This window comes from Nelumbo nucifera, chromosome 1, assembly GCF_055504915.1.
Source record: "Nelumbo nucifera cultivar China Antique chromosome 1, China Antique-T2T, whole genome shotgun sequence".
Lineage (NCBI taxonomy): Eukaryota > Viridiplantae > Streptophyta > Magnoliopsida > Proteales > Nelumbonaceae > Nelumbo > Nelumbo nucifera.
Window position 1 is genome coordinate 124,130,423 of NC_142649.1, and position 25,477 is coordinate 124,155,899.

The 25,477-nt window shown below is 38.9% G+C and overlaps 1 protein-coding gene across 4 annotated transcripts in view; it reads right to left on the minus strand.

The window, feature by feature from the left end:
- Nucleotides 1-25,477, minus strand: part of MEE13 (myosin heavy chain-like protein) — an 85,069-nt gene that overhangs the window by 14,817 nt on the left and 44,775 nt on the right. For all 4 annotated transcript variants that reach the window (XM_010276089.3, XM_010276088.3, XM_088894145.1 and 1 more), the window contains 5 exons: nucleotides 19,252-19,320; nucleotides 19,105-19,161; nucleotides 18,758-19,021; nucleotides 1,455-1,538; nucleotides 1,214-1,324 (listed from right to left, as the gene is read on the minus strand). In XM_010276089.3, coding sequence (XP_010274391.1) covers nucleotides 1,214-1,324; nucleotides 1,455-1,538; nucleotides 18,758-19,021; nucleotides 19,105-19,161; nucleotides 19,252-19,320 — 585 coding nt within the window. The remainder of the gene's footprint in view (nucleotides 1-1,213; nucleotides 1,325-1,454; nucleotides 1,539-18,757; nucleotides 19,022-19,104; nucleotides 19,162-19,251; nucleotides 19,321-25,477) is intronic.

Below are 25,477 nucleotides of genomic sequence, written 5' to 3' on the forward strand. Positions count from 1 at the left end.
AACCTGATGATCTATCAGCCTAGATGATACGCTTGAGAGATAGCATAAAGTCGAAGAGGAAGACATCTGGCGAAGATGATAAGCTTGAGAGGTAGCATAGAGTTCATAACAAGAAGAGGAGGATTTCGATTCAGGGGAGTGGAGGGGGCTTGACAAGAAGAGGGGGAGAAAATAAGGGAGGAAGGGGAGACGACAAAGGGTCTTGAAGAAGGGGACTTGACAAATAGTGAGCACACTAGTGAGGGGAGAGTGAAAATTAAATAGCTAGTGGATAGGCAGGTGGAAGTTGGGAAATCACTTGGTTTATTTTTCCCGGGTGGGGAGAGTGTGGTTATAAGGGCAATTGAGCACTTTGAAAGGAGCAGGAGGGAAGAATATAATAAGAAGAAAGTTGCAGGGGAAGGGGGAGAGGTGTGGACACTAGTGAGGGGAGAGTGAAAATTGAACAGCTAGTGGATAGGCAGGTGGCGGTTGGGAAATCACTTGGTTTATTTTTCCTAGGTGGGGAGAGACTGGTTAGAAGGGCAATTGAGCACTTTGAAAGCAGCAAGAGGGAAGAATATGATAAGAATAAAAAGTTGCAGGGGAAGGGGGAGAGGTGTGGGAGGAAGGGGAAAGGCAAGAAGAAGCCTAGTAGAGGAGGAGTGAAGGGAGAAGTTCGAAGGTGCAAAGGGGGGGGGGGGTTGAATGCGAGGATGAAGTTGCCATCTTGGAACGTCGTCAAGGCTTTGAGAGAAGGAAGAAGTTTTGGCTGAGGAATATATTGAGAAAGTTTAATCCATATGTGGTGTTACCACAAGAAATGGAATTGGGATGGAGAGGCTGGTGGCAGTCATTGGCAAAGATTTACCAGATTGGGTCTTGGTTTTACCAGAACTTGATCAAGTCAATAAAGAGGACTTAGGGGACAGACTTGGGGAAATTGTAGGACTGCAAATTTGTAACTTGGATGATATGTTTTGATTTTCTCCTTGCTTATGTTATGTGTTACGTGTCAATACCTGACAAGATTGTTCCGCTTTTTTCCTTTTAATGAAATTCTTTTTAAATTTACTATAAAAAGTTAAAGTAGTTTAACTAAATAAAAGCATACCAAACCAAATCTCTGTTAAAAGATTTTTTATTAGCCAAAAATAAAAATTAAGACAAGAAGATATCCAGTGAGGATCTCTATGGAGTTGAAGTGCATAAGATAACAGTCAACTGAATTTACTTGTAATAAGTTTCTCTGAAGCTCCTCTATCTTCTTCTGGAGAGCTACATTTACATTCCTCTCCAATAAATGCCTTTCTTCCTGTTGAGATAGAAGCAATAGTGCAGCAACCTGATACAATGGGAATATAAAATCCACTGAAATTGGAATCTTTATATGTGCACAACCAAGCCATATGCATTAATTGTTGAACAAAACCAAGAGATAGCCAAACAGAAGGACAAGGAAAGGCATGTTAAACCTTCTCTCTAAGTGCCTGTGCAAGAGCATCTGAGGTATTAAGTGTCTCATCAGCTACAATGTTTGCTTCAACTAGACCTTTCTTCTGCAAAACACTAAGAATATCTAAAAAACTTAAAATAAAAAAGAAAGCTCAGTTTAAGAGCCAACTGAAGGGGAAAAAGAGTTCAGCTTCCTTCTGAAACAATTCCTCTTGTCAATGCTAGTTCATTGTTAATTTCATAACAGATATTATGAATACAGAATCATAAATGTACATGATAGAGGTATTAGACAATTGACGCAGTTTAAGATTTACTCTTTTATTGCAGTAATAACTGAATAATATCGTGATTGAATTATTTTTTGTAATAAATATGAAAATTTATTAATAGGAGAGACAAAGTACATCAAAAAAGGGTTATGAGAGATCACCAATATACAATCCAAGAACATGAGAAAAAAAGAAACAAAAAATCAGATACAAGACATCAGCTTCTTGAATCCAGATCAAATAGTGATCAAAAACCATTTCCAAATGCTTCTTTTGAAATCCCTTCAAATTCTGGTAAGATGATAATCCAATTGATAATCGTTCTTCCACAAGTCATAGCAATTTTGTTCCGTTCCTCTAGCTTTGACTTCAAAAGATTCTTCTTTTTCTCTCCTTCCAGACTTCCCAACAAATGGCAAAAGGTACACAACTCCACACAATCTTTGCCTTGGTATTCCCTCCTAATGTAGGTCAATGAGCAAAAATTCCTCCCAAGGATCTTAGTTCACAAATATCAATATCAAAGAGATGAAAAAAGAATCCTCAAATATACCTTGAGTAGCAACAACTAGACCTATTCATGGGCCAAGTAGCACAACACGCTCACCCGTCTTGGCCCGTTCTTTATCAGGTTTAGACAAAATTTTAGACCCACGAGCTCAGGCTTTCTCAAATAAGCCTGGCCCTTTCTTTTAATGAATTTAACTTATTCTTCAAAAAAAATAATATTATATATAATAAAAATATATTAATAATATACAATAAATATATAATATTAGTTTTATTAAATTATTACCAAACTAATATATTAGTAGTTTATTAAATTACATCATAGGTGTTTACATTCATCCTTGAAGAGTAGAATAAGAAGAGAAGAAAGGTTTGAAAGAAATGGATGGCTCAATCTAACCAATCCCTCAACTATCTTTTATATTAGGGCATTAAGAAAGAAAATACAATGACAAATCTGCCCTTGATTAGTAGGCAGCGGGCAAAATAAGAAATACAAATATAAACCCAAGCCCATTAGGCCCAATAAGGAAGAAATAGAGATAACTAACATAGTATAAACATAAGAGGGCCCAAGCCCATCATAATGTTAGTCTCCACAACATTCCCCCTCAGGTTGAGCATGGATATCTATCATGCCCATCTTGCACAACAGCTCCATAAATCTTGACTTCATAAGCAAGCCCTCTGTAGACCTGTTCATGGTCTGGGTAGCCCAACAGGCTGGCCCGATCTAAGTCGGGCTTGGACAGGATTTCAAGCCCATGGGCTAGGGCTCGGGCCTAAAATATCAGGCCTGGCCTTTTTTGGGCCAGGGTCATGCTTTCTCAAAAAAGCCCGGCCCGAGCCCAACTTGATAATGTATTATATAATAAAAAATAGGAAAATTGTCTAAAACTCACCATGAGTTTTCAACATTTCTCTTAAACTCACCACAATTTTTCAAAATGTCTAAAACTCACCATGTCAATAAGTTTTTATTTTCCAAAACTCAACTTTCGTGAGTGCACTGTTAATGCTTCTTAACAGAGGAATCCATGTCAGCATAAATAACAATTTTCATGACCAAATTACCCTTGAATGGTGAGTTAGAGGAAAAATGGTCTTTTTCAGTTTTCAATTTTCTTGTTTTCTTTGCATTTTTAGTGTTTTGTTATAATTTCTATTTTTTTACAATTTTTCTATTTTCTACAATCTATAAATTTTCCTGTATTTGTGTTATTTATTTACAATTTCTATGTTTTTCTATAATTTTTGGTGTTTTTCTACAATCTTTATTTTCTTATTTTGTTTTTTCAATTTCTATAGTTTCTATAATTTGAAAATAATTTTTTATTTTGTTTGCAATTTCTATAAAATTTTATACTTTTTGTAATTTCTATGTTTTTATGTATTTTATATTTGAAAATATTTTTTTTGAACTTTTTCCTTTTGTCATGTCTATATATTAAAATGGTAATATATTAACACCTGTTAATTTATTTTGTATATATTTTATATTTTTCTATGAAGGTTAAAATGGTAATATATTAACACTGTTAGTCTGTTTAACGTCAAATTAGTGACATGGTGAGTTTTAGACATTTTGAAAAGTTGTGGTGAATTTAAGTGAGAAGCTGAAAACTCATGGTGAGTTTTAGACAATATCTTTTATATAATAAAAAAGCATATATAAATATACATATATATAATATTTTTTTCTTTATTTTTCTTCTCTTTTTTCAAGTAATAATGAGATCTTTCATTATTTTTTTAGGTTTTGAGGTCTTTTAATATAAATAAAATAGTTTTTAATTGAATTAAAAAGGAAAAAAATCTTTTTCCCAAATTTCTAGTCGGGCTCGGGCTTAGGCCTGAGCATATTCTATTAGTGTATAGGCAAACCCCGCCTGGCCCGTGAACAGGTCTAGCCCTCTAGTGAAACCATCAACTAGTTGTCTTATTGATGGCACATAAGGGATATAGAGGTCTCCAGAGACAATCCTTTCATGTACAAAGTTTCTATCGATCTCGATATGTTTTGTCCTATTTGTAGTGTTGATTCAAACCTGATTGTCACAATAAATCTTTAGGGTCCAGTTACTTCTATAACCAACTCTCGTAGAAGAATCCTAAGCCAAAGTACTTCAGCAACTCTATGAACCATATCCCTATATTCAGATTCAGCACTTTTGCGAATTTGCCACATCTTTTTTTTTTCTTTTTCTTCTCCAAGTGACTAAATTACCACCCACAAAAGTGCAATATCTAGATGTAGACCTCCCATCTCCTCAGGAACTTGCCCAATCAACATTAGTGCATGCTTTAACCTCTATTTTGTCATGCTTCTTAAACAATAATCCCTTCCCTAGACATGAATTGAGATATATCAAGATTCTTTATACTGCTTTCATATGTGAAACTTGTGGAACATGCATAAATTGGCTAACTACATGGACAGAATATGCAGTGTCCGGTTTGGTGAGAGATAGATAGAGCAATTTTCCAACCGGCTACTAATATCTTTCTCTTTCAGGATAAGGCTCTTCATCACCTTCTAGCAATCCGTGGTTTTGTTCTATAGGAATGTCAATAGGTTTGGCCCCTTCTCTGTCTCCTTAAGCAAATCTAGGGCATACTTCCTCTAACAAATATAGATCCATTCTTTGGATCTAGCCACTTCTATTCCCAAAAAGTATCTTAGGGGTCCCAAATCCTTTATTTCAAAATTTGAGGCTAAGAAACCTTTCAACTCCATAATCTCCTTTGCATCATTTCCAATAACCACCATATCATCAACATAAACAATTAATGTTGTCAATTTTTCATCATTTCTTTTATAAAATAAGGTGTGATCAACACTACTCTGTCAATATCCTATAGCCTTCATTGCTCTGCATAATCTCTCAAACCATGCTCTTGGGGATTGTTTGAATCCATACAAGGCCCTTTTGAGTTTACACATCTTCCCTCTCATGTCATACCCTAGAGGAAAGTCCATATAAACTTCTCCCTGCAAGTCCCCATTTAGAAAGGCATTATTGGCATCCAATTGATGTAGTTCCCCAAAAAAGTTGGCTGCTAGAGATAGTAACACCCTAATAGTCTCTTTATAAAGCATTGTTTAGAAATCAGGTGGTGCCTAATTCAATCAAAGTTATTTGGGGGAAGCATGTTCTTCCAAGAGTGGAGGCATTTTCTTGGCTGATATCAATGGACTATATTCTCACTCAAGATAATTTGAAGAAAAGGAGCTTTCAATTCCCTAGTAGATGCATGTTGTAAAAGGGTGATGAGAACATGCATTTTCTGGTTCAATGTGGCTATGTAAGAGGTATTTGGGCCTACTTCAAGCTCTTCAATATGGCTGGGTGGGTGCCCAATGATTACGAGGAAATCTTTGGAAGCTAGCCAAGAGTGCATGGGAACACCAAAGCAAAAAATTATATGGAGTTATATTCCCTTTGTTGTGTGTTATCTTTGTGGAAAAAATGAAAAGCAATGAAGAGTTAGGCACATTGATCAGCTCAAGGATTATCAGCTGGGTGTTACTTCTAGAATTTGAAGCCCTTAATAAAGAAAATTTTGCAACTGACTTTTGGTGTACTTTGAATGCTTAATATTGGTAGTTGGATTTGTTTTAGTTGTTGGGATACAAATTGTATGTTGGTTGGTGACTCCTGGTCACCGAGGAGTTTCCTTGTAGTCAATACCTTCCTTTTGGGTAAACCCCTTCGCAATCAGCCTAGCTTTGTATCTTTCAATCAAACCCATCAGCTTTTTCTTTGATTATATACACCCACTTACACCCCATTGTGTTCTTCCTATCTAATAGACCCACTAGCTCCCAAGTATTTTCTTTCAATAATGCTCTCATTTCTTCATCTATAGCTTCCTTCCATTTGGGGTTAACACCAACCTCTGAGAACCTAAGAGTAGAGACAAAAGACAAAGCACAAACAAAAGAGTGATACCACAAAGCAATAACAAGATCCGAATCAAAACTAGAGGTAGTAGGAAAAGCCACACTTTGGTTGGCCTCAGGAGCACCCAATTAGTTGCAGTCATAAACTAACAAGCTTCTCTTTCTTTTCCTTCAATAAACACTAACATCATAACTAGTGATTTAAAAGGTGTGCCTAGGTGCACAAGCGAGGTGCATTTTAGGGTAGGCACCTTGCCCAGGTCCTAGGCCCAACCCTTTCAAAAGGCGCACGCCTGGTGCGCCTCAACCCAGGCTCCACTCCGGCTCGCTCGCTCACCTCCGCTTCAACAAGACCCCCCCCCCTTTTAACTAGTGATATGCATCTTCATTCTTCTTAATATAAAATATTTTTATTAAAAATAAAGAAAAATGAGATCCTTCTTCTTCCTCCTCATCCCCCCCCCCACCCTCCTTAAGTAGGCTTACGCCTCTTTGTGTTCGGGAGGCTTACGCCTCATGCCTCAAGGTAGTGGAACGCCTCGCATCATGCCTCCGCGTTTTAAAACATTGCTCTCAATTGACAAATGACCAAATATGCCATGCCAAAGATAGTAGCACTAGACTCCTTGCATTTGCATTCACCGCTATGACTTGTTGAAGCTTTAAGAGTTGAATTGATATCTTCATTGAGATAGTAGAGACCGCCGGCCTCAAGACCACTCCTTGAAGTTGTATTCATCTAATTACACATTTGTGATTTGAAGAATAGGAAAACTAGGGCTCTCCATGTTAAAGAAACCCTCACTTGATTGATTCTCTTTTAGAAGTTAACTGACTAGAATTCGAGGACATGATGCACTCTTGCTGACTTGAAACTCACCCAGGAACGGCAAATACAATCAGTACCTTTCGGCCTATAAGTTGGGAAACCACTCCCAAAAGACAGCTCGAGAATGTGAAGAAAAACTTGGGCCACAAGGCCTGCAACACTAATCAAACACCTAGTCTGCAACTCCTATACTACCAACAGCAATGCACTTCTTGACTTGCAAGTTGCAACCTGTTACAGTTCAGCCTCTAAATACTTTAAGAAATAGGTCAACAAGCAATCCTTCAACTTCAGCCATATAGAACTCAGCACAGGGGAAAACCCTAGGAAGAAACTAGCTTTGGAGTACAACGAGAAAAACTAGGGTTTCTTTGACAACCCTAAGCAGAAATAATAGAAACAAGAAGGATGAAACTGCAAAAGGATCAGCTTTTGAACCAGTAGAAATTATAGTATCAATGCTCTGGTACCATGTTTACATTCAGCCTTAAAACAAGAAGAAGAAGGTTTGAAGGAAATGGGTGGCTAAATCTAACCAGCCCCTCAACTATCTTTTATATATTAGGGCATTAAGAAAGAAAATACAATGACAAATCTACCCTTGATTAGTAGGCAGCAAGAAACTTAAGAAATACCCAGGCCCATTAGGCCCAATAAGGAAAACATAAGAGGGCCCAAGCCCAACATAATGTTAGGATCCACAACAGTAAGTAGGACTTTTTATGTCCAGACTAGGCTTCAAGATCGAGCTCAAGATCTAGGCCCAACGGTTGGGCCGGGCTTGGGTTCAGGCCTGGACATTTTCTGTTAATAAAGAGGCAAAGCCCAACCTGGCCCTACCTGTGAATAAGTCTAGCAGCAATCAAAGCAAAGATAACTCTCCACCTCTGTTTCCACCTACTTGTAGAGAAGACAGGGAGTCTCCACCTCCATTTCTGCCTACTCATAGAGAAGATAGGGAGCTTCGGAATCGAAAAAGAAGAGCATAGGAGCTCAACCATCAACTCTCTCTCTCATACACACACACATTAACTCTCACTCTCACTCTCACTCTCACACACACCTCTCTTGCACATGCACTGCCCTCATACAGCCATTACACCTAATCCAAATGAAACAAGTCTGATTTGAAATCAAATAAGCTGATATCCATTCAATAGCGAAAGATGGCTCTCACTTACACAACTACTGCTGTCATTGGTCAAATCTGCACAAAACCTAGCCAGGCCCCTCATCTCCAAATGCCATGTCGGACTAGCTGGATTAGATCCAACAATTGAATGTTGGGATTGAAGCTTGAACTCCCTTGACTCCCCGCCCAACACTATGTTCACACCATCTACGGCAGCACCAATCTCAAATACACCACCGTTTCATTGGCCCCAACATATTAGTCACATCAATGGAAAACGAGGGAGGCAACAAGGAAGAGGCTGTGTTTTGGCTACCCCATGTCTTGGAATTTCAGCCGATGTTCCATTTCCTGCCCCTGAAATTTGGTCTATAAGATCTGCTCGACAAGGTGGTGTTACTTTTGGAGCCCCACCACAACTTGACTTTCAGTAATGACCACAATGATGGTGTCATCAACATATGCTTGTGATCATGATGTTAGAATGCTCTATCAGTTTCTATATTTTTCTACAAATTTTGTTATTTTTGGGGTGCAACTTTTTTCTTTTTGAAATTTTTATGAAGTTTCCTTTTTTGCATTTTTTATTTCTCTAGCTGATATATATATATATATATATATCATTTTATGTGTTCTATGCAATTTGTGCTATCATTTTTTTCTGCATTTTCTATTTTTGTCTGAAATATATATTTTTGCAAAATTTATTATTTTCTGTGTTGGGTGCAAATTCAGCTATTTTCTGGCTGTAATATATATTTTTCTTTTGAAAATTTACGTTCTTCTGCAATTTCTGTTTTTTGGATGAAACATATAGAAAGTTTGTATCCTTTTCTATGTTTTTCACAATATCTTTTTTATATGAAATATATAAATTTATTTATTTTTTTAATCAATTTCTATGCTTTTCTGCAACTTTTGCTTTTTCTTTTTCTGAAATACGAATAATTTTGACTTTTTATCAATTCCTATGTTGGTCAATTTCGGGTTACAGGTTGACCCAACCCGGTTTTGCAACATGGCAGCCAGAAAAAGGGACAAAAAGCTTGTTCTCTCAAATCAGAATTTTTTGTGTAGAGAGACGGGGTCGAATGGGCCCCAGTGCATTATTACCTTGTTATTAGTGCTTCTTACATGTTTTGTTTGATAATGAGCCTTTTCTTTATGGGCCTGTTAATCTTTTTTTATTTCCTTGAAGTATGTTAATAAGCTGGCTGCCCACATAAGGGCAGACTTGAAATTAGTTCAGGTTAAGTGAGATTAATAAAAAGATAGAGAGGTAGGAAAGAAGTCATTGGACTCTCTTCTCCTCCTTCATCTTCTTCTTCCATTTCTGTTGTTTTCTTCTTCTCCTTTTCTCTTTTACTTGCTATAATCAGAGATTATTCGTCAGATTTGGTGTACTGAATCACATCTTTTTGGTATATGACTTGACCGAACCTGTCTGGTTATGGCATTTGAAATAAAAAAAAAGTAAAAAAATGTTGAGTGTGGGTAAGAGGGTCAAAATGGGTAGAGTGGGTTCCAACCCACTAATATGCAATTTGTCTGGATTGCAAATGGGTGTGGGTCATTAACAATGTTTAGAAACAGAACTAGACCGGCCGTTGTGCGTGACCTGAGACACTGGCCAATTTGGCCATGCCCTAGAAACCAAAATTGATAGAAAACCGGTCTAAACCAGCTGAGCGGCCGGTTAAATCAAAGAACAGTGAACTGATCCCGGTTTCATAAAACCACCCGGTCACTAAATGAGATGAAATTTCAAAATGGCAATGGCAAGACTTGAACCCATGATCTTTTAGTCATTGTATTGCCTTGTCACTTTTGATCCATTTCTTCATTTGTGTTCATTTATGCTTCTTTAATGGATATATTGCTTTCATTCACACATATTTTAAAAAAATGTAAGTGGAGAGGCTTGAACCCTAGTCATTTGCTTTAAAAATTAAGGAATTAGCCATCTATCTAATATCATTTGTAAAATTATTTATATAGAATATTCATGTGACCTACAAAATATACATGTATATGCCATATCACCACGGTTGAACCTCTCCCTTTTCCAATTCTATGCCTGGTCCAGTTCTCTAACATTGGTCATTAATGGGTGGATTGGTACTCAACCCGCACCCAACCCAACCCACCCATTTGCCACCCCAATTGTGTTTAATTAACCATCACAAAGAAATAAAACAAAGGCTGGAAAAGAAAAAGAAAATACAAGAAACAGCAAAAAAAAACATGGCGAAGACACCACAAACAAAAATCCCAAGTCCTAATAACCTTTATGCCTTATCTAATTAAGCCTAATACCCAAGAGCTGACCAACCACATCAAGACACCCAACCATAACCCCCCAAACCAAGGGAGCTAACCAGAAATACTGCAAAAAGATTCAAATAAACGTCTCTAGGTCCCAAACATTTATAGAAAGAAATTTCCTTCTAGTAATTTGTCCCTAGGTTCCTTTTATTTGCCTAGGGGAGCATAATGGTGGAAAAACTAATGATTTGATTCATAAAGAACATAACTCATAATGTCAGAGGGAGACTCTCAGATTGCCATTAACTGGATACAAAATTTTGAAAGGCATTCGCAGGCAAAGCTCATTCTGTAAGATGCACCTTTCCTGAACTTAGTGCACCTCAACTGCCTTGTTGCTATTTTTTGATGAACTAACCTTGCATCTGATATTGAATAAATAATTTATTACAATGCAGATACTATGACACTTGGAGTTTAAACTTTAAACAAAATAGCCTATGTAGGACTAGAATGTACCTTTGTGTTCACAACATGACACTTTAACCAATTGAGCTAATGGGCTTTTTGAAGTTCTTTCTTCAGAGTATAGATGCACATATTCTTGTATGTTAAGTTTTTTGATCAATAAGAGAATGTAAGTTTTTCATATTCTCTTTTTTTTTCAAAGTAGTGTCTCACTTCTTTCATCCGTGCACCTTGCACATTAGGTTCTGGTTCTGGTTCTGGGAACCCCTTTTCACATCTAAAAGATTGTCTGAATAGGAAGTTCTTCTTCTAAAGATCCTTGGATATCAGGTCATACATCAGAGAGGCTAGATTTGCATATTCTTGTATGTTAAGTTTTTTATATTCTCTTTTTTTTTTCTAAATGGTTCCTCACTTTTTTTCAGTCGTGCATCTTGCCTTGCACCTTGCACCTTAGGCTCTAGGAACCCCTTACACTTTAGTTGCTCTCTTCACTTTTAAAAGAATGGCTGAATAGGAGGTTCTTCTTCTAATGATCCTTCGATACCAGCTCACCACATCAGAGAGGCTAGATACTTTAGCTTCAGGATTGAACATCTCAAGCAGATGGATTCCATGGTTGAACAACTTAGTGAATGATTGCCTCACTAGATGTGATTTTTCAAAGAAAGTTTGCTTGGGATCTTATCTTATTGGTCTAAAGTATGCAATTTATATTTGATTTCAGAAGACAACATCAAGGTATCAGTTTTCCACCATGCCTAAAACAAACTAAAACAAGAAAGTAAATGCATGCATAATACATCAAAAAGGTAACAATCATCTAGACAGCCATGTTTGATTATGTGAATAAACCCTAGTTGATTCTAGGTCAAAGTAGAGAAGAAGAAAGAAGAAAGAAAAGAGAAAGAAGAAGAAGAAGGAGAGAAGAAGAGTGTTCGGCCAGACTAGAGAGAATGTGAAAAAATCACTCTCCTAGCCGACCCACTTGAATTTTATTCATAAAACTTAGAGTTACAAGAAAGACAATTTTGTCCCTCATAGAAGATGGGACACATAACTTAAACTCAGATACAATAGACCTTTCACTTTCAAGAAGATACACCAGAATGACCAAAATACCCCTGACTCGAGCATTCTAACACTCCCCCTCAAGCTGGAGAGTATATATCATATAGTCCCAGCTTGTTACAAATGTAATCTATTCTTCCCCGAGACAATCATTTTGTGAAGAGATCTGCCCACTGATTTCCTAAGCTCACATGAGATGTAGTTATTACCCCACTTATCACTTTCTCTCTCACAAAGTGACAATCCACCTCAATATGTTTAGTTCTTTCATGCAAGACGGGATTGGATAAGATGTGAACAGTAGCTTGGTTATCACAGTATAGTTTCATGGGTTTGTCAATTGAGAAACCCATCTCCTGTAGGAAGTTCTTCAGCCATACTAGTTCACATGTGGTATGGGCCATAGCCCTGTACTCTGCTTTTGCACTACTTCTTGCCACCACTGTTTGCTTCTTGCTCTTCCAAGTTACAAGATTGCCACCCAGGAAGGTACAATACCCTGTGGTTGACCTCCTGTCTGATATAGAGCCAGCCCAATCAGCATCTATGTACCCTACTATCTCAAGAGTTCCTCCCTTTTGGTATAACAAACCACGACCTGGAGCACCCTTTAGGTACCTAACAATTCTCAGAACAGCTTCCCAGTGAGGAACCCGGGGATGTTGCATAAATTGACTCACCACACTCACAGCAAATAATATATCTAGTCGGGTAATGGTCAGGTAGTTCAACTTTCCCACCAACCTTCTGTATCTTCCAGGATCATCAAACTCTTCACCTGCATCCACACTTAACTTGGCATTGAGTTCTATAGGAGTCTCTGCTAGTTTAGCACCTAACAACCCTGTTTCTTCAAATAGATCAAGAACATATTTTCTCTAACAGGTTGATCCTCTGTTTTGACCTCGCAACCTCTATTCCTAGGAAATACTTTAGCTTCCCCAGATCTTTCGTATTGAAGTGGTCCTGTAAGAATTTTTTCAACCTATCAATTCCATTGCTGTCACTTCCAGTTATGACAATATCATCCACATACACGACTAGCAAGATTTTCCCATCCTTTGAGTTATAGCTTAACACAAAATGATCAACCTGACACTGTTTCATCCCAAAGGCCTTCACCACTTCACTGAACCTGCCAAACCATGCACGTGGAGATTGTTTCAATCCATAGATTGCCTTTTTGAGCCTGCACACCTTACCAGCCTCCCCCTGAGCAACAAACCCTGGTGGTTGCTCCATATACACCTCCTCGACAAGATCACCATGTAGGAAGGCATTTTTATGTCAAGTTGTACGAGAGGCCAATCATACATAGTAGCTAATGAGATCAACACCCGAACTAAACCAATTTTAGCCACAGGAGAGAATGTCTCCATATAGTCCACACCATATAACTGAGAATAGCCCTTGGCCACTAACCGTGCCTTCAATCGTTCCACACTGCCATCAGGAAGATGCTTCACTGTATAGACCCATTTACACCCAATAGTGTGCTTACTAGGAGGAAGGGTGGTGAGTTCCCACGTGTGATTATATTGTAGAGCAGAGAGTTCTTCTTCCATGGCTTGCCGCCAACCTGGGGAGGTAAGGGCTTCCTGTACAGTCTTGGGAATGGGAACCGATGAGAGTAATGATATAAACTTGCAATGAGAAGCAAAAGGGTGAGCAATGGAAACATAGCCCGAAATGGGATGAGAAGTACAAGTACGTTTACCTTTCCGCAAAGCAATAGGGAGATCAAGATCTAAGGGAGAATGAGCAGTAGCAGGATCTATCGACAGGTGCTGAAGTGGAGGAGGGGCCGAAGCACTTCTGTGGGTATACACTTGAGTAATTGGCGGCCTCTCTGTAGTAATAGGCATATGATGTGCATCTACAGTAGGAATGGGAGCTACGGGAAGAGGGTCCACAACCGGTACAGGAAGAGGAACCACAGAGGGAGAAGAAGAGACCCCGGCATTTGAGAAAAATGGAACTGATTCAAAGAAGGTGACATCAGAGCACACAAACGATTTATGAAATTTTGGGTTATAACACTTATACCCTTTCTGAGTCCTCGAGTAGCCAAGAAAAATACACTTCGTAACTCGAGCATCTAGCTTGTCTACTCCAGACCCCAAGTGTTGAACAAAACAAACACAGCGAAAGACTCTTGGGGTGAGAGGAAATGGAGACAAAGTGGGAAACAACACGGAGAAAGGAGATTGACTTCCAAGGATTGACATGGGCATCCAATTTATCAGAAAACAAGATGTAAGAACAACATCACTCCAAAAATGCTTTGGGACATGCATATTGATCATCAAGGACTGAGCAGTTTCAAGAAGATGTCTATTTTTCCGTTCAGCTACACCGTTTTGTTGCGGGGTGTAGGCACAAGAAGTTTGATGAATTATTCCATGATGTTCTAGGTATTGTTGAAATGGTGAGGAGATGTATTCTTTGGCATTATCGGAGCAAAGTATTTTCATATGAACATCAAATTGAGTGCGTATTTCAGCATGAAATTTCTGAAAAATAGAGAACAATTCACTACGGTCTTTCATAAGATAGATCCATGTCATCCTTGAAAAGTCATCAACAAAGATTACAAAATACTTAAACCCATTGTATGACACCACTTTAACTGGACCCCATACATCAGAATGAACTAAAGCAAAAGGACTTGAGACACGACTATCAATTCTTGGACTAAATGAGACTCGATGATGTTTTCCCAACTGACATGACTCACAATCTAATGATGAAAGATGACTCAAGGAAGGAACTAGTAGCTTCAAAGCCTTGAGGGATGACCAAATCTGCAGTGCCATTGGAGAGGAGTAAGAGATGACTGAAAAGCCACTGGGGGGCCACCACCATCAAGGTAATACAAACCACCTGCTTCATGCCCTCCACCAATCTTCTTCCTCGTCTTGAGATCTTGAAACACACAAGAAGAAGGATAGAAGGTTACAGAACAATTAAGGGACTTAGTTAATCTACTAACAGACATAAGGTTAAAAGGGAACTTAGGAACATATAAAACAGATGCTAAAGACAAGGAGGAGAGATCAACATCACCAACACCACAAATAGGAGATGTAGAACCATTAGCAAGTGTAACTGTTTGAGATGTGGAAGAGCGAGAAAGGGAAGAAAATACATCAAGAGTCCCAGACATATGGTCCGAGGCTCCAGAATCAATGATCCAGGGTGAGGCTTTGGAAGCTAAGCAAGTCATACCTGAATGGGCAAGTGTAGTTGTGTTATGCTGAGATGTTTGAAGGAACTGCTCATATACTGCCCATGGTACACTCATCATTTCCTGCCCGGAAGCACACGCGGGTGTGGAGGGGGTTGGGGCAGTTTGCTGGCTTTCAGTAATTGTGCTACTACTCTTAGATGTAGCATGGTTAGCCCAAGTGTTGGGTGGACCATGCAAATCATAGCAGAAATTAACTGTGTGCCCCTCTAAGCCACAATGTGTACATTTTCACTGAGCAGTACTCCTTCCTTTTCCACGGCCTCCCCCTGACTCTCGGCCTCCAGTCCAACCACTAGCCCAGTTAAATATGTGTCCACCACGGTTGCTTGAAGGGCCACTGCTGCCACCACCACTTCTACTTCCACGGCCACTTCCTTTAGTCACTACCAAACCAGATCTATCAGAGAAGGAAGAATGTTCCACCGGCTCAATGGATGTCCTCTTAAGACGGGCAAAAACTTCTTCAAGTGAGGGGAGAGATGATCCCCACAATATCTGTGCTCTGACAGGCTCATACTTGGCCTTCAAGCCCACAAGAAACCTAGTCACATCAAGTTGTTCACGTTGTTGTTGTTGCATCTGGACATCTGATGTTAGAGGGTGATACACATTGAGTTCATTACGAATGTTCCTCAAACTTGCATGGTACTCTTCCAAGCTTTGTCTCCCTTGCTTCAAATTGAAGTACTCCTGGTATAACTGATAGACCCTAGTTGTATTGTCTTGTCCAAAGTACAGCTTCTTAGCATGATCCCAGATTTCCTTAATTGTATCTAGGAACATGAAGTTCACACTAATCTTTGGTTCCATGCTGTTCTAGAGCCATGTCATTATCTGTGCATCTTCTTGTTCCCAGTCACTGAACCCAGGGGAATCAGAGGAAGGTTTCTCCTCTCTTACATGTTTTACCTTCCTCTTGGCCTTCAAGAACACCTCCACAGATTTTGCCCATGGTACATAATTCTCACCATTCAACTTGATGGATGTCATTTGAACACTTAGATAGTCTGGAGAAAGCATGACACCTGTTTTGTTATCATTCCCATTTTCAAATGAAGCCATCTTAATTATTTCACCTTCAAATACACAACACAACCTCACACTCTTTCACAAGGCTTATCTCACTTATAACACCACTAACTCCAGCTTCTTTAAATACACATTACACACCACACACTAAGGCTGAAATCACTCAGTCTTCACATCAAACACCTGGGCTGCACACTGCAGAACCATTCACCATCAACACACTGAGACGGAAATCACTCAGTCTTCACATCAAACACTTGGGCTGCACACTGCAGAACTGATTACACACAAGGTCCAGGAGATCAACTTTTAAATATTTAGAAACATAGATACACCAATCACCATGACACAACCACCACCAATCTACTGCTATTGTGAACTTCAGCAGTCGACAACTCTTCTTTCAGCATACATATGAAGAGAAATGCAGAGGAACACGACTGAAATGCATATCAGTCACACCGAACATCACCACAACCAACTTTTGAAGCAAAAAGAAAACATTCACAGTCCCTTACTTGGACAAGCAACAGTAGTGCTCATACCTGTCCACATTCAGCCCTCTTCGATACTGAATAGAGGGTTTAATATACCACTCCAACGACCACCACAGCAACGACCGGAGGCATTCTCACCTCCAGGCCCACAAAACGACAGCTCCTTTTCAGCCCCTTATCGAACCTCCACTCAGGTCAGTCGGAAAAGAAGAAGATGACTGTGAAGGTTGGCGGCGAACCCAGAAAGAGAACAGCAGCAAGAAAGAAGTGAGGATACGACCTTACAGCTCTGATACCATGTGAATAAACCCTAGTTGATTCTAGGTCAAAGTAGAGAAGAAGAAAGAAGAAAGAAAAGAGAAAGAAGAAGGAGAGAAGAAGAGTGTTCGGCCAGACTAGAGAGAATGTGAAAAAATCACTCTCCTAGCCGACCCACTTGAATTTTATTCATAAAACTTAGAGTTACAAGAAAGACAATTTTATCCCTCATAGAAGATGGGACACATAACTTAAACTCAGATACAATAGACCTTTCACTTTCAAGAAGATACACTAGAATGACCAAAATACCCCTGACTCGAGCATTCTAACAGATTACATACCACCAATCATCTTATATCTAAGGGGACACCATTAGACCACCTGTATTATTTTATTTATGTGGTTTAGAGAGCGAATTCAAAATTTATTGATTCATTACAGTTTTATTTTTTATATTTGGATCCATTTTCTTCAGCTATTCAAACAGAACTTGGTGGTTTCCAAAAATCCTCCTAATCAAATTTCATCATGGACAGTAAGTGGTTTTTCCCAGCAAGGAAGAATCCCATGGAATCTGCTGCATTTGCACTACAGTGGTCAATATGGACGGAAGAGAACAGCAGATTTTTTTATAGAAAACAAGCTACAAAGGAAGCTGTTATAGGGAAATTAAAGGAACCCTGCCATGGGTTAGCATTCTCAAACAATTTTCTGGTTTCAAACAGGATGGCTTTAAAAGGCACTGGGAACAGATTTTTTTTCTTCCTTTGCTGCATAAAGGTCATGTTCTTGTATTGATAAATCTTGGTTATAGATGGCATCCCTGTTGATTTTCATGCTTTAGTTGTAGGGAACCTCTCCCTCTTTTTTTGATCAATATATTTTTTATCAATAGAATCTCTCCCTCTTTTATTAATACAAATTTCATTTATCAAAAAAATACATAAAAAGTAGCAATATCTGCATGCTATATAATTTTTTAATGTCCTCTAAAAAATCTGCTAATTAAATATTTTTATATGTTTTAGCCTACTATTAGTTATAATAGTAGACATTTCTACATTTAATGAGCTACATGCATATGCTGAAACATAGGAAAAGCACAATTTTCAGAATCATCTAATACTCTTCAAATCAACAATTACCCACTATTAGTATACTCAAGTCTTTTTATGCTGCCATGATTAGATGCCAGATCAAGGAAACTGATATTAACAGTTTGTGGGGAGATAGGATCATGGACTCAAAGTCTTCATGATCAATAATAGACATATAAGTTCTGAGGAGACTCACAAATCATAGATTTGCTTCAGGACCTTTCTTTTCTATGAGTTTTGATCAAGTTCAGAAGAATGTTAATTCCTAGATTGTTCTGATGGCCTTACCCCAGCTAAGCCCTCCAAAACCTGATCAACACTTGATATTTGTTATCCAATCATTTGTACCACACTATCTATCATTTCATGCACATATAGTGTGCAAAATCATCCAACTTTAGATGTTGAATCACTTGGAACTTCCTTTTTTCACTTGCCTATATGTTTAAGTTCAAGGAAGAAATAAGTTAACTTAAACTGTTCTCAAAGCATCAATTGATTGATTAAAGGTCTGTTTTTCTCTTTTGTTGCTCATTCATCTTAAGATGATCGGAGGACACATGATATTGTCCCAGAGGTTCAAATACAACCTTCTGTTTGAGGATGTCCCTCCACAATTATATAATAATGTTTCTCTTGAGAAAAAGGATAGATAAAGTAAAATTATCAAATTTGCAACCAAAAGGAAAAAATGGATAAACAAGAAAAATTAGCAATGTGGGGCCTGTTCTAACAAACCTCAGCCACAACATTGGGGTGAGCATCATTAGTTATATGAACATCTCGATATTCAATGTCATCGAACCTTTCATCTCTCCTGGGAGACTCAAAAGTTTGAATGCTGCTCATGTGAAATTGGCTCAGCTCTGCTTTTACCATATCAATCATTGAAGTAAACTGAGCATTTTCTTTCTCAAGTAAATTCTTAATGTCAAATCGGTGCAGAGTGTAAAAATGGCGCAACTCTGATATTCTTTTCATAATCACGTCATCCGAAAGAATCTGCATTCAAGTAAACAAGACACAAGATTAAGCAAAAGAAAGAGAGATTCAATTATAAACTTAAGATACCATTATGTTCTTACCCTCTTCTTTTCCAATTTGTGGATTTTCTTCTTTAGGTGATCTTCAATCTCCAATCCCTAAATACCAGTTATATTATCTTAGTATTGATAAGCCAGCCCATGAAAAAGAAATTATCACCCATGTTCTTTTGAAGAATAGATCCATACCACTCGAAGCTTGTTTTGAAGATTATCCACTGAGCATCTTAATCTTTCCAGCTCTTCTTCTAAAGCACCCTGCATTGCAAGTCACTTTAAGTGCAGACAGAAAATAACAGAATGAAAGAGCTGCTTCATCATCACTTACAATGTCTCCTTTTCTTCATCAGTGCCAAATTCATTACAATCAGAAAAGAGTTTAACGTTAGTTGTGAACAAAAAGGTTTTGTTAGGACAAGTCCTTGATAGTGTGGAATAGCAAGAGGGGATCTATGTGGATAACCTCAAATAGTTTGGCTAAGGCAACAGTTAGTTGAGTTGCGCACAGAAGGGGAAATCATACATATAAGTAACTTTTATAATCTCAAAATGCTGAGTGCATTACCAAATATTAATAGCAAACAAACCTAAAAACAATACCATGGTAAAAGCAATAAAACAACATATGACAAAAACTTATTGTATATAAGTTGACTGGCTTCAGAAAGAGGAGATGTCAAGCTGAATTGGGTTAAGAGAGATGCCAACTCCATGGCTGATGCTTAAGCTAAACAAAGGGTGGGAAGAAACTCTAATTTTTTGGCTATATTGTAATTCATTTTATGGCTTCTATATGGGGGAGTTAAGAGAGTTTTTCTCCTCCTTTTTGTATCTTCCTTTGGCTTAATAATTAATGAACTTCGGTTATTGATCTATATATATAGACCAAGAAAGACATGGACTAATGTATTAAGAAATTATTTAAGTACTCATAGTCTAACAATAGATATGGTACTAAAGTCTAAACATAATAAAATGGTGAAACAGGATTCATGTAGCCAAATCCATATAGTTGAGACAAGGCTTAGATGATAATGAGGAGGATGAGGATATAATATATCTTTAAATGAAAGAAAGAGCATCCACACATCCTATAAAGAAATTATGCTTTTTTCAAATTACCATTTTATACAATTATCTCTCTCCAAAATATGATAGGATATGGATGCACTTATTGGGACAAAGGACATTGATGTGATAACCAATTACTAGCTTGACACAGTAATACTTGTATCATTGTGCTCAATTCTAGACGCTCCAATATGATGACATATTGTACAGGAGATGGGCCGAATGGCCCAGAGACTGACATTTCATGTTATGTTATGTTTCTCTCTGTTATGGGCCTTATTCTGGGCCCATACTCTGTAATGTTCTGTTTTTTGTATTTTCCTGCCCACTCAAGGGCCTCTCTGTAATTTGTCAAAGATTAACTTCTTAATAAGATGTTTAGAGTGTTAGAGAGAGGTTATGTTCGAACCTCTTACTCTCTAACACTCATTGCCGCCAGCTCTCTCTTCTCTTCTTCTCTTGTTTGTTTATTTTCTGGTTTGCATCTAATCTCAAACAGTTCCATACATCAAGTGGATTGTTTTTCAACTTGGTATCAGAGCGGGCCATTGCTTGGCGTGTCCCTCATGTGGTTCTAGTTCAGCCAACTGCATGAGGAGGTTCTAGGGCTGAAAGTTTACAGTCATCCGCCTGGTTCTTGGAGGTCATTGGAGGGTGCCCAAGTTTCTACACACTTGGAGAAGGGTTCGGTGACCAGGAAGAATCAGAGAGCAAGGTGTTCGGCCTGATTTGAAATCAGAGAAAAGGATTTCGAAGTTATCTCAGAGAACAAGTGTTCGGCCTGGTTTGAAGTTCAAACCAGAGACTCTCTTACTGTAAGTTTTTTCTCAGTCCTTTGTTGGGTTGTTTTTTGTTGTTTGGGAGGACTGTTAAAGCATTCAAAGCCCACCTCCATTCAGCCCAATGTTGCTGGACTGATTCTACTCAGAAATTTCTGGGTTATTTTGGAAGTGCTATTCAGCTGATTATTGGACTGCCAAGCTGCTGAAACTAATCTAAACTAAGTGGTACTAGTCTCATCTTCATCCCAGCCTCTTCTTGGACCTATACTGAACACTTTGAAGTGGTTTCTTCTAGTTAACAGTAGGTTGTTAACTACTGCACACTGAGTGTTCGACAAAAGGTCTCTTAAGGGCTGTGGCCTTTTTTTTCTTCTCTTTGAGACAACAGTTGTTGGGAACCTGAAATACCTTGTGATTGGAGGTTTGTTGGGTGTCCTTTGAAGGCTGAAACAGTATAGAAAGAGCTACCGCCGAGCTGGACTGTCACAGTTATCAAGATTGAACTGATTCTGTGAGCTAATTGTTGTTGCCTATTCAGCTCAAACTAAGCTCATCAAGACCCCCAGTACTTTGGGAAACCTATTAAAATCCTAATTGGAGCCTTTACATGATGGATTTCTCAAACCTTGAAAACAAGAATGCTGTTGAATATGGACAGATTTTGGGAACCCCAGCCGATTCTATGCTGATTGTAACTACAGTTAAACTTCATGGGACCAACTACTTGGCTTGGTCACAATCAGTGAAAATCCATATTTGTAGCAAAGTAAAATGGGGTTTTATTTCTGAGAGCAAGAAAGCTCCTTCAGAGGATGATCCATCTTATGAGAGATGGGTGCAAGAAAACTACACAGTGATTGGGTGGCTTGTGAACTCAATGCAGCCACAGATTAGTCAGCATTAAAGCTCCTTCAGAGGATGATCCATTTTATGAGAGATGGGTGCAAGAAAACTACACAGTGATTGGGTGGCTTGTGAACTCAATGCAGCCACAGATTAGTCAGCATTATCTGTGGATGAACTCGACTAAAGAAATCTGGGATAGTGTTGCAGAAACTTACTCCCAAAAGTTGAATGTTGCTAAAGCCTACAAACTGAGAAGTGATGTGAAGAATCTAAGACAGGGGGAGAAGTCACTTGCAGCATACTTCTCAACCCTAAAATCTCTATGGCAAGAGATTGATTTGATAGAGGCTGTGACATGGGATACCCCTAAGGATGCTGGCACATACAGGAAATTGGTTGAAAGGAATAGGGTCTTTGAGTTCTTGACAGGGCTGAATTCTGAATATGACATTACAAAGCAAAACATCTTGTCCAAGGAAGATGTTTCATTGTCTCAAGCATATGCTTTGGTCAGCAGTGAAGAAAGTAGGAGGCAAGTGTAGGTTCAAGGAGTCAGTATCAATGATCATTTTGCAAATATGGGAATTAAACCCAAAGGGGTTACAGGAGCTCCTAGTGGCACAAGAAAGAAGGAGATGGTGTGTGAATATTGCAAGAAGCCGAAACACACCAAGGACAAGTGCTGGAAATTGCATCCCAGTCTTGTCCCTATCCGATTCCAGATGAAGAATGATAGTAGAAAGACAAGAAGTGCACATGTAGCCAGAAATACAGATATAGAGGTTGAGACAGCCAGTGCACAATTGGCAGCCATGAAAACTGAATATGAGAAGTTTGGAAAGATGATCAGCTAGCTTGAAGGTGTAACTTCATCATCCAACCCTTCTGGAAGTCCAGCCACCACCGCATTTGCTCACTCAGGTATAAGGGCTTCTGCTAACCATGCATCCACCTCAGGTAATCCCAAGACCCCTTGGATCATAGACTCAGGTGCTTCTGATCACATGACCAACCTCTCCACTTTGTTTGTTTCATATGATTTGCTTCCTGGTCGTGACAAAATCACCTTAGCTGATGGTTCTCTTGCCCCTATTTCTGGCAAGGGAACTGTCAAGCCTACAGACTCCTTACTCTTATCTTCCACTCTTCATGTACCTAAATTAAATACCAACTTATTATCTGTAAGTAGCTTGACCAAGTCATTGAATTGTTGTGTAACCTTTTTCCCTTCTCACTGTGTGTTTCAGGACCTGAAGTCTCGGAAGGTGATTGGGAGTGGCCATGAAGCGAATGGAATATACTTGCTCGACACCCCTGGCCAATGCTTTGATCATCCCAAGAATGTTGCTTTTGGTTCTACCTTTTTAGAGTCTGTCAGTCAAATTATGTTGAGTCATTGTCGGTTGGGTCATTTACCTTTTTCTGCTTTAAGTCATTTGCTTCCCAAACTGTTTAAGGGAGTCAGTGTGTCCAGTCTCAATTGTGAGTCATGTCAGTTGTCAAAGCATTGTAGAAACAATTACCCTATGAGCAATAAAAGATCCTCTTTTCCTTTTCATATTGTACACTCTGATGTGTGGGGACCTTACCACTTATCCTCTATGGGGGGTTACAGATATTTTATCTTGTTTATTGATGACTTTTCTAGATTCACTTGGATATACTTAATGAAATCTCAGGATGAAGTCCCGAGACTTGTGAGGCAATTTCATGAGCTTGTTTTAACTCAATTTGATACCAGAATTAAGGTTTTCAGATCTGATAATGCAAAAGAGTATTTTGAGAAGAGTTTATCCTTGTATCTCTCTGACATCGGGGTTATTCACCAAAGCTCCTGTATTAGAACCCCTAAACAAAATGGAGTTGCTGAGAGGAAAAATAGACATATTGTTGAAGTTGCAAGGAGCCTTTTGTTTGCCTCACATGTTCCCACAAGATTTTGGGGTGATGTTGTACTTACTGCTACCTATCTCATAAATCGTATGCCATCCAGGGTTTTAGGGTTTAAATCCCCCTTCAGTCTTCTTCATCCAGACAAGGATCTCTTCCCAATTCCTCTTCGTGTGTTTGGTTGTACCTGTTATGTTCACATTCCAAGTGTGCAGAGACATAAGTTTGAACCAAAAGCCCACAAATGCATCTTCCTTGGTTACTCCCCCACACAAAAGGGTTATTGTTGTTTTGATCCAAAGACTGGCACCCAACATGTCTCTATGGATGTTACCTTTGATGAACTTTCTCCTTTTTATGGTTCCTCTCAAGAAGGACATTGTCAACAGGGAGAGAGTCTGTCACAAGTCTTTGCTCTTCCTCTTCCTGTCCCAGTTGAGTCTCTTGACAAACCTGTATCCTCACCAAATGAATCAAAGGAGGATCAGCCACTTCATTCCTCTTGTCCTAGTGCCCCTATTTCTTTACCTCCTCGTCCTACCCATGATCCCAAAGTGTATCAAAGGCAGAGATCCAGGAATGAGCAAGTAGTTTCCCTTACAACAGATGAGGCTCATACATTCCCAATCACAGATGAGATAACAAGTACTGCTTCAGCTCCCTTGGAATCATCCTTCCCAGATCTTGATGTCCCCATTGCTGTTAGGAAAGGAAAGCGGAAGTGTACTGCACACTGCATTTCCAAACACCTTTCTTATGACGTACTTTCTCCTTCATACTATGCCTACCTCTCTTCAGTTGCTTCTAACCCCATTCCTAGGTCTGTATCAGAAGCTCTTGGGATTCCAGAATGAAGAGATGCCATGCAGACTGAAATGGATGCTCTACATGAAAATGGTACTTGGGAGGTGGTGGATTTGCCTGAAGGGAAGGATCCAGTTGGATGCAAGTGGGTTTTTACCCTTAAATACAGGGCTGATGGGACTATTGAGAGGTACAAGGCCAGACTTGTTGCAAAAGGCTACACACAGACATATGGGATTGACTACCTGGAGACTTTTGCCCCTGTTGCTAAGATGACATCTATAAGGGTTCTTTTATCTCTGGCAGCTCACTTTGATTGGCCTCTCTATCAGTTAGATGTAAAGAATGCATTTCTGAATGGCGACTTACATGAGGAGGTCTACATGTGTCTTCCTCCAGGAATGTATGGGAAAGATATGCAAGGAAAGGTATGTAAACTGAAGAAATCTCTTTATGGCCTCAAACAATCTCCTAGAGCCTGGTTTGAGAGATTTAGAGCTGCACTTGTTAAATTCGGCTATGTTCTGACACAGTCAGATCATACTCTTTTTGTGAAGAAAAGTGGATCTCTAGCAGTGTATCTCATTGTGTATGTTGATGACATTATAGTGACTAGTGATGATGCCTCAGGCATTCTGGCCCTTAAGTCTTTCCTCCGTACAAAATTTGAGATTAAGGATCTGGGGGAGTTGAGATACTTCCTTGGCATAGAAGTTGCCAGATCCAAGGATGGGATTCTTATTTCCCAGAGGAAATATGTCCTTGATTTGTTGTCTAAAACTGGAAAAATGGGTGCAAGACCAGCTGCAACTCCTATTGATATGAGTCACAAACTTTCAGCTTCGGATGGAACTTTATTGGAAGACAAAGGGGTCTTTCAGAGACTTCTTGGGAAGCTTCTGTACCTGTGCATGACTAGGCCAGATATTGCGTATGCTGTCAGTTGCATTAGCCAGTTCATGCATGCTCCTAGAGATACCCATATGGCAACAGTAGAACGGATTTTGTGCTATCTGAAAGGC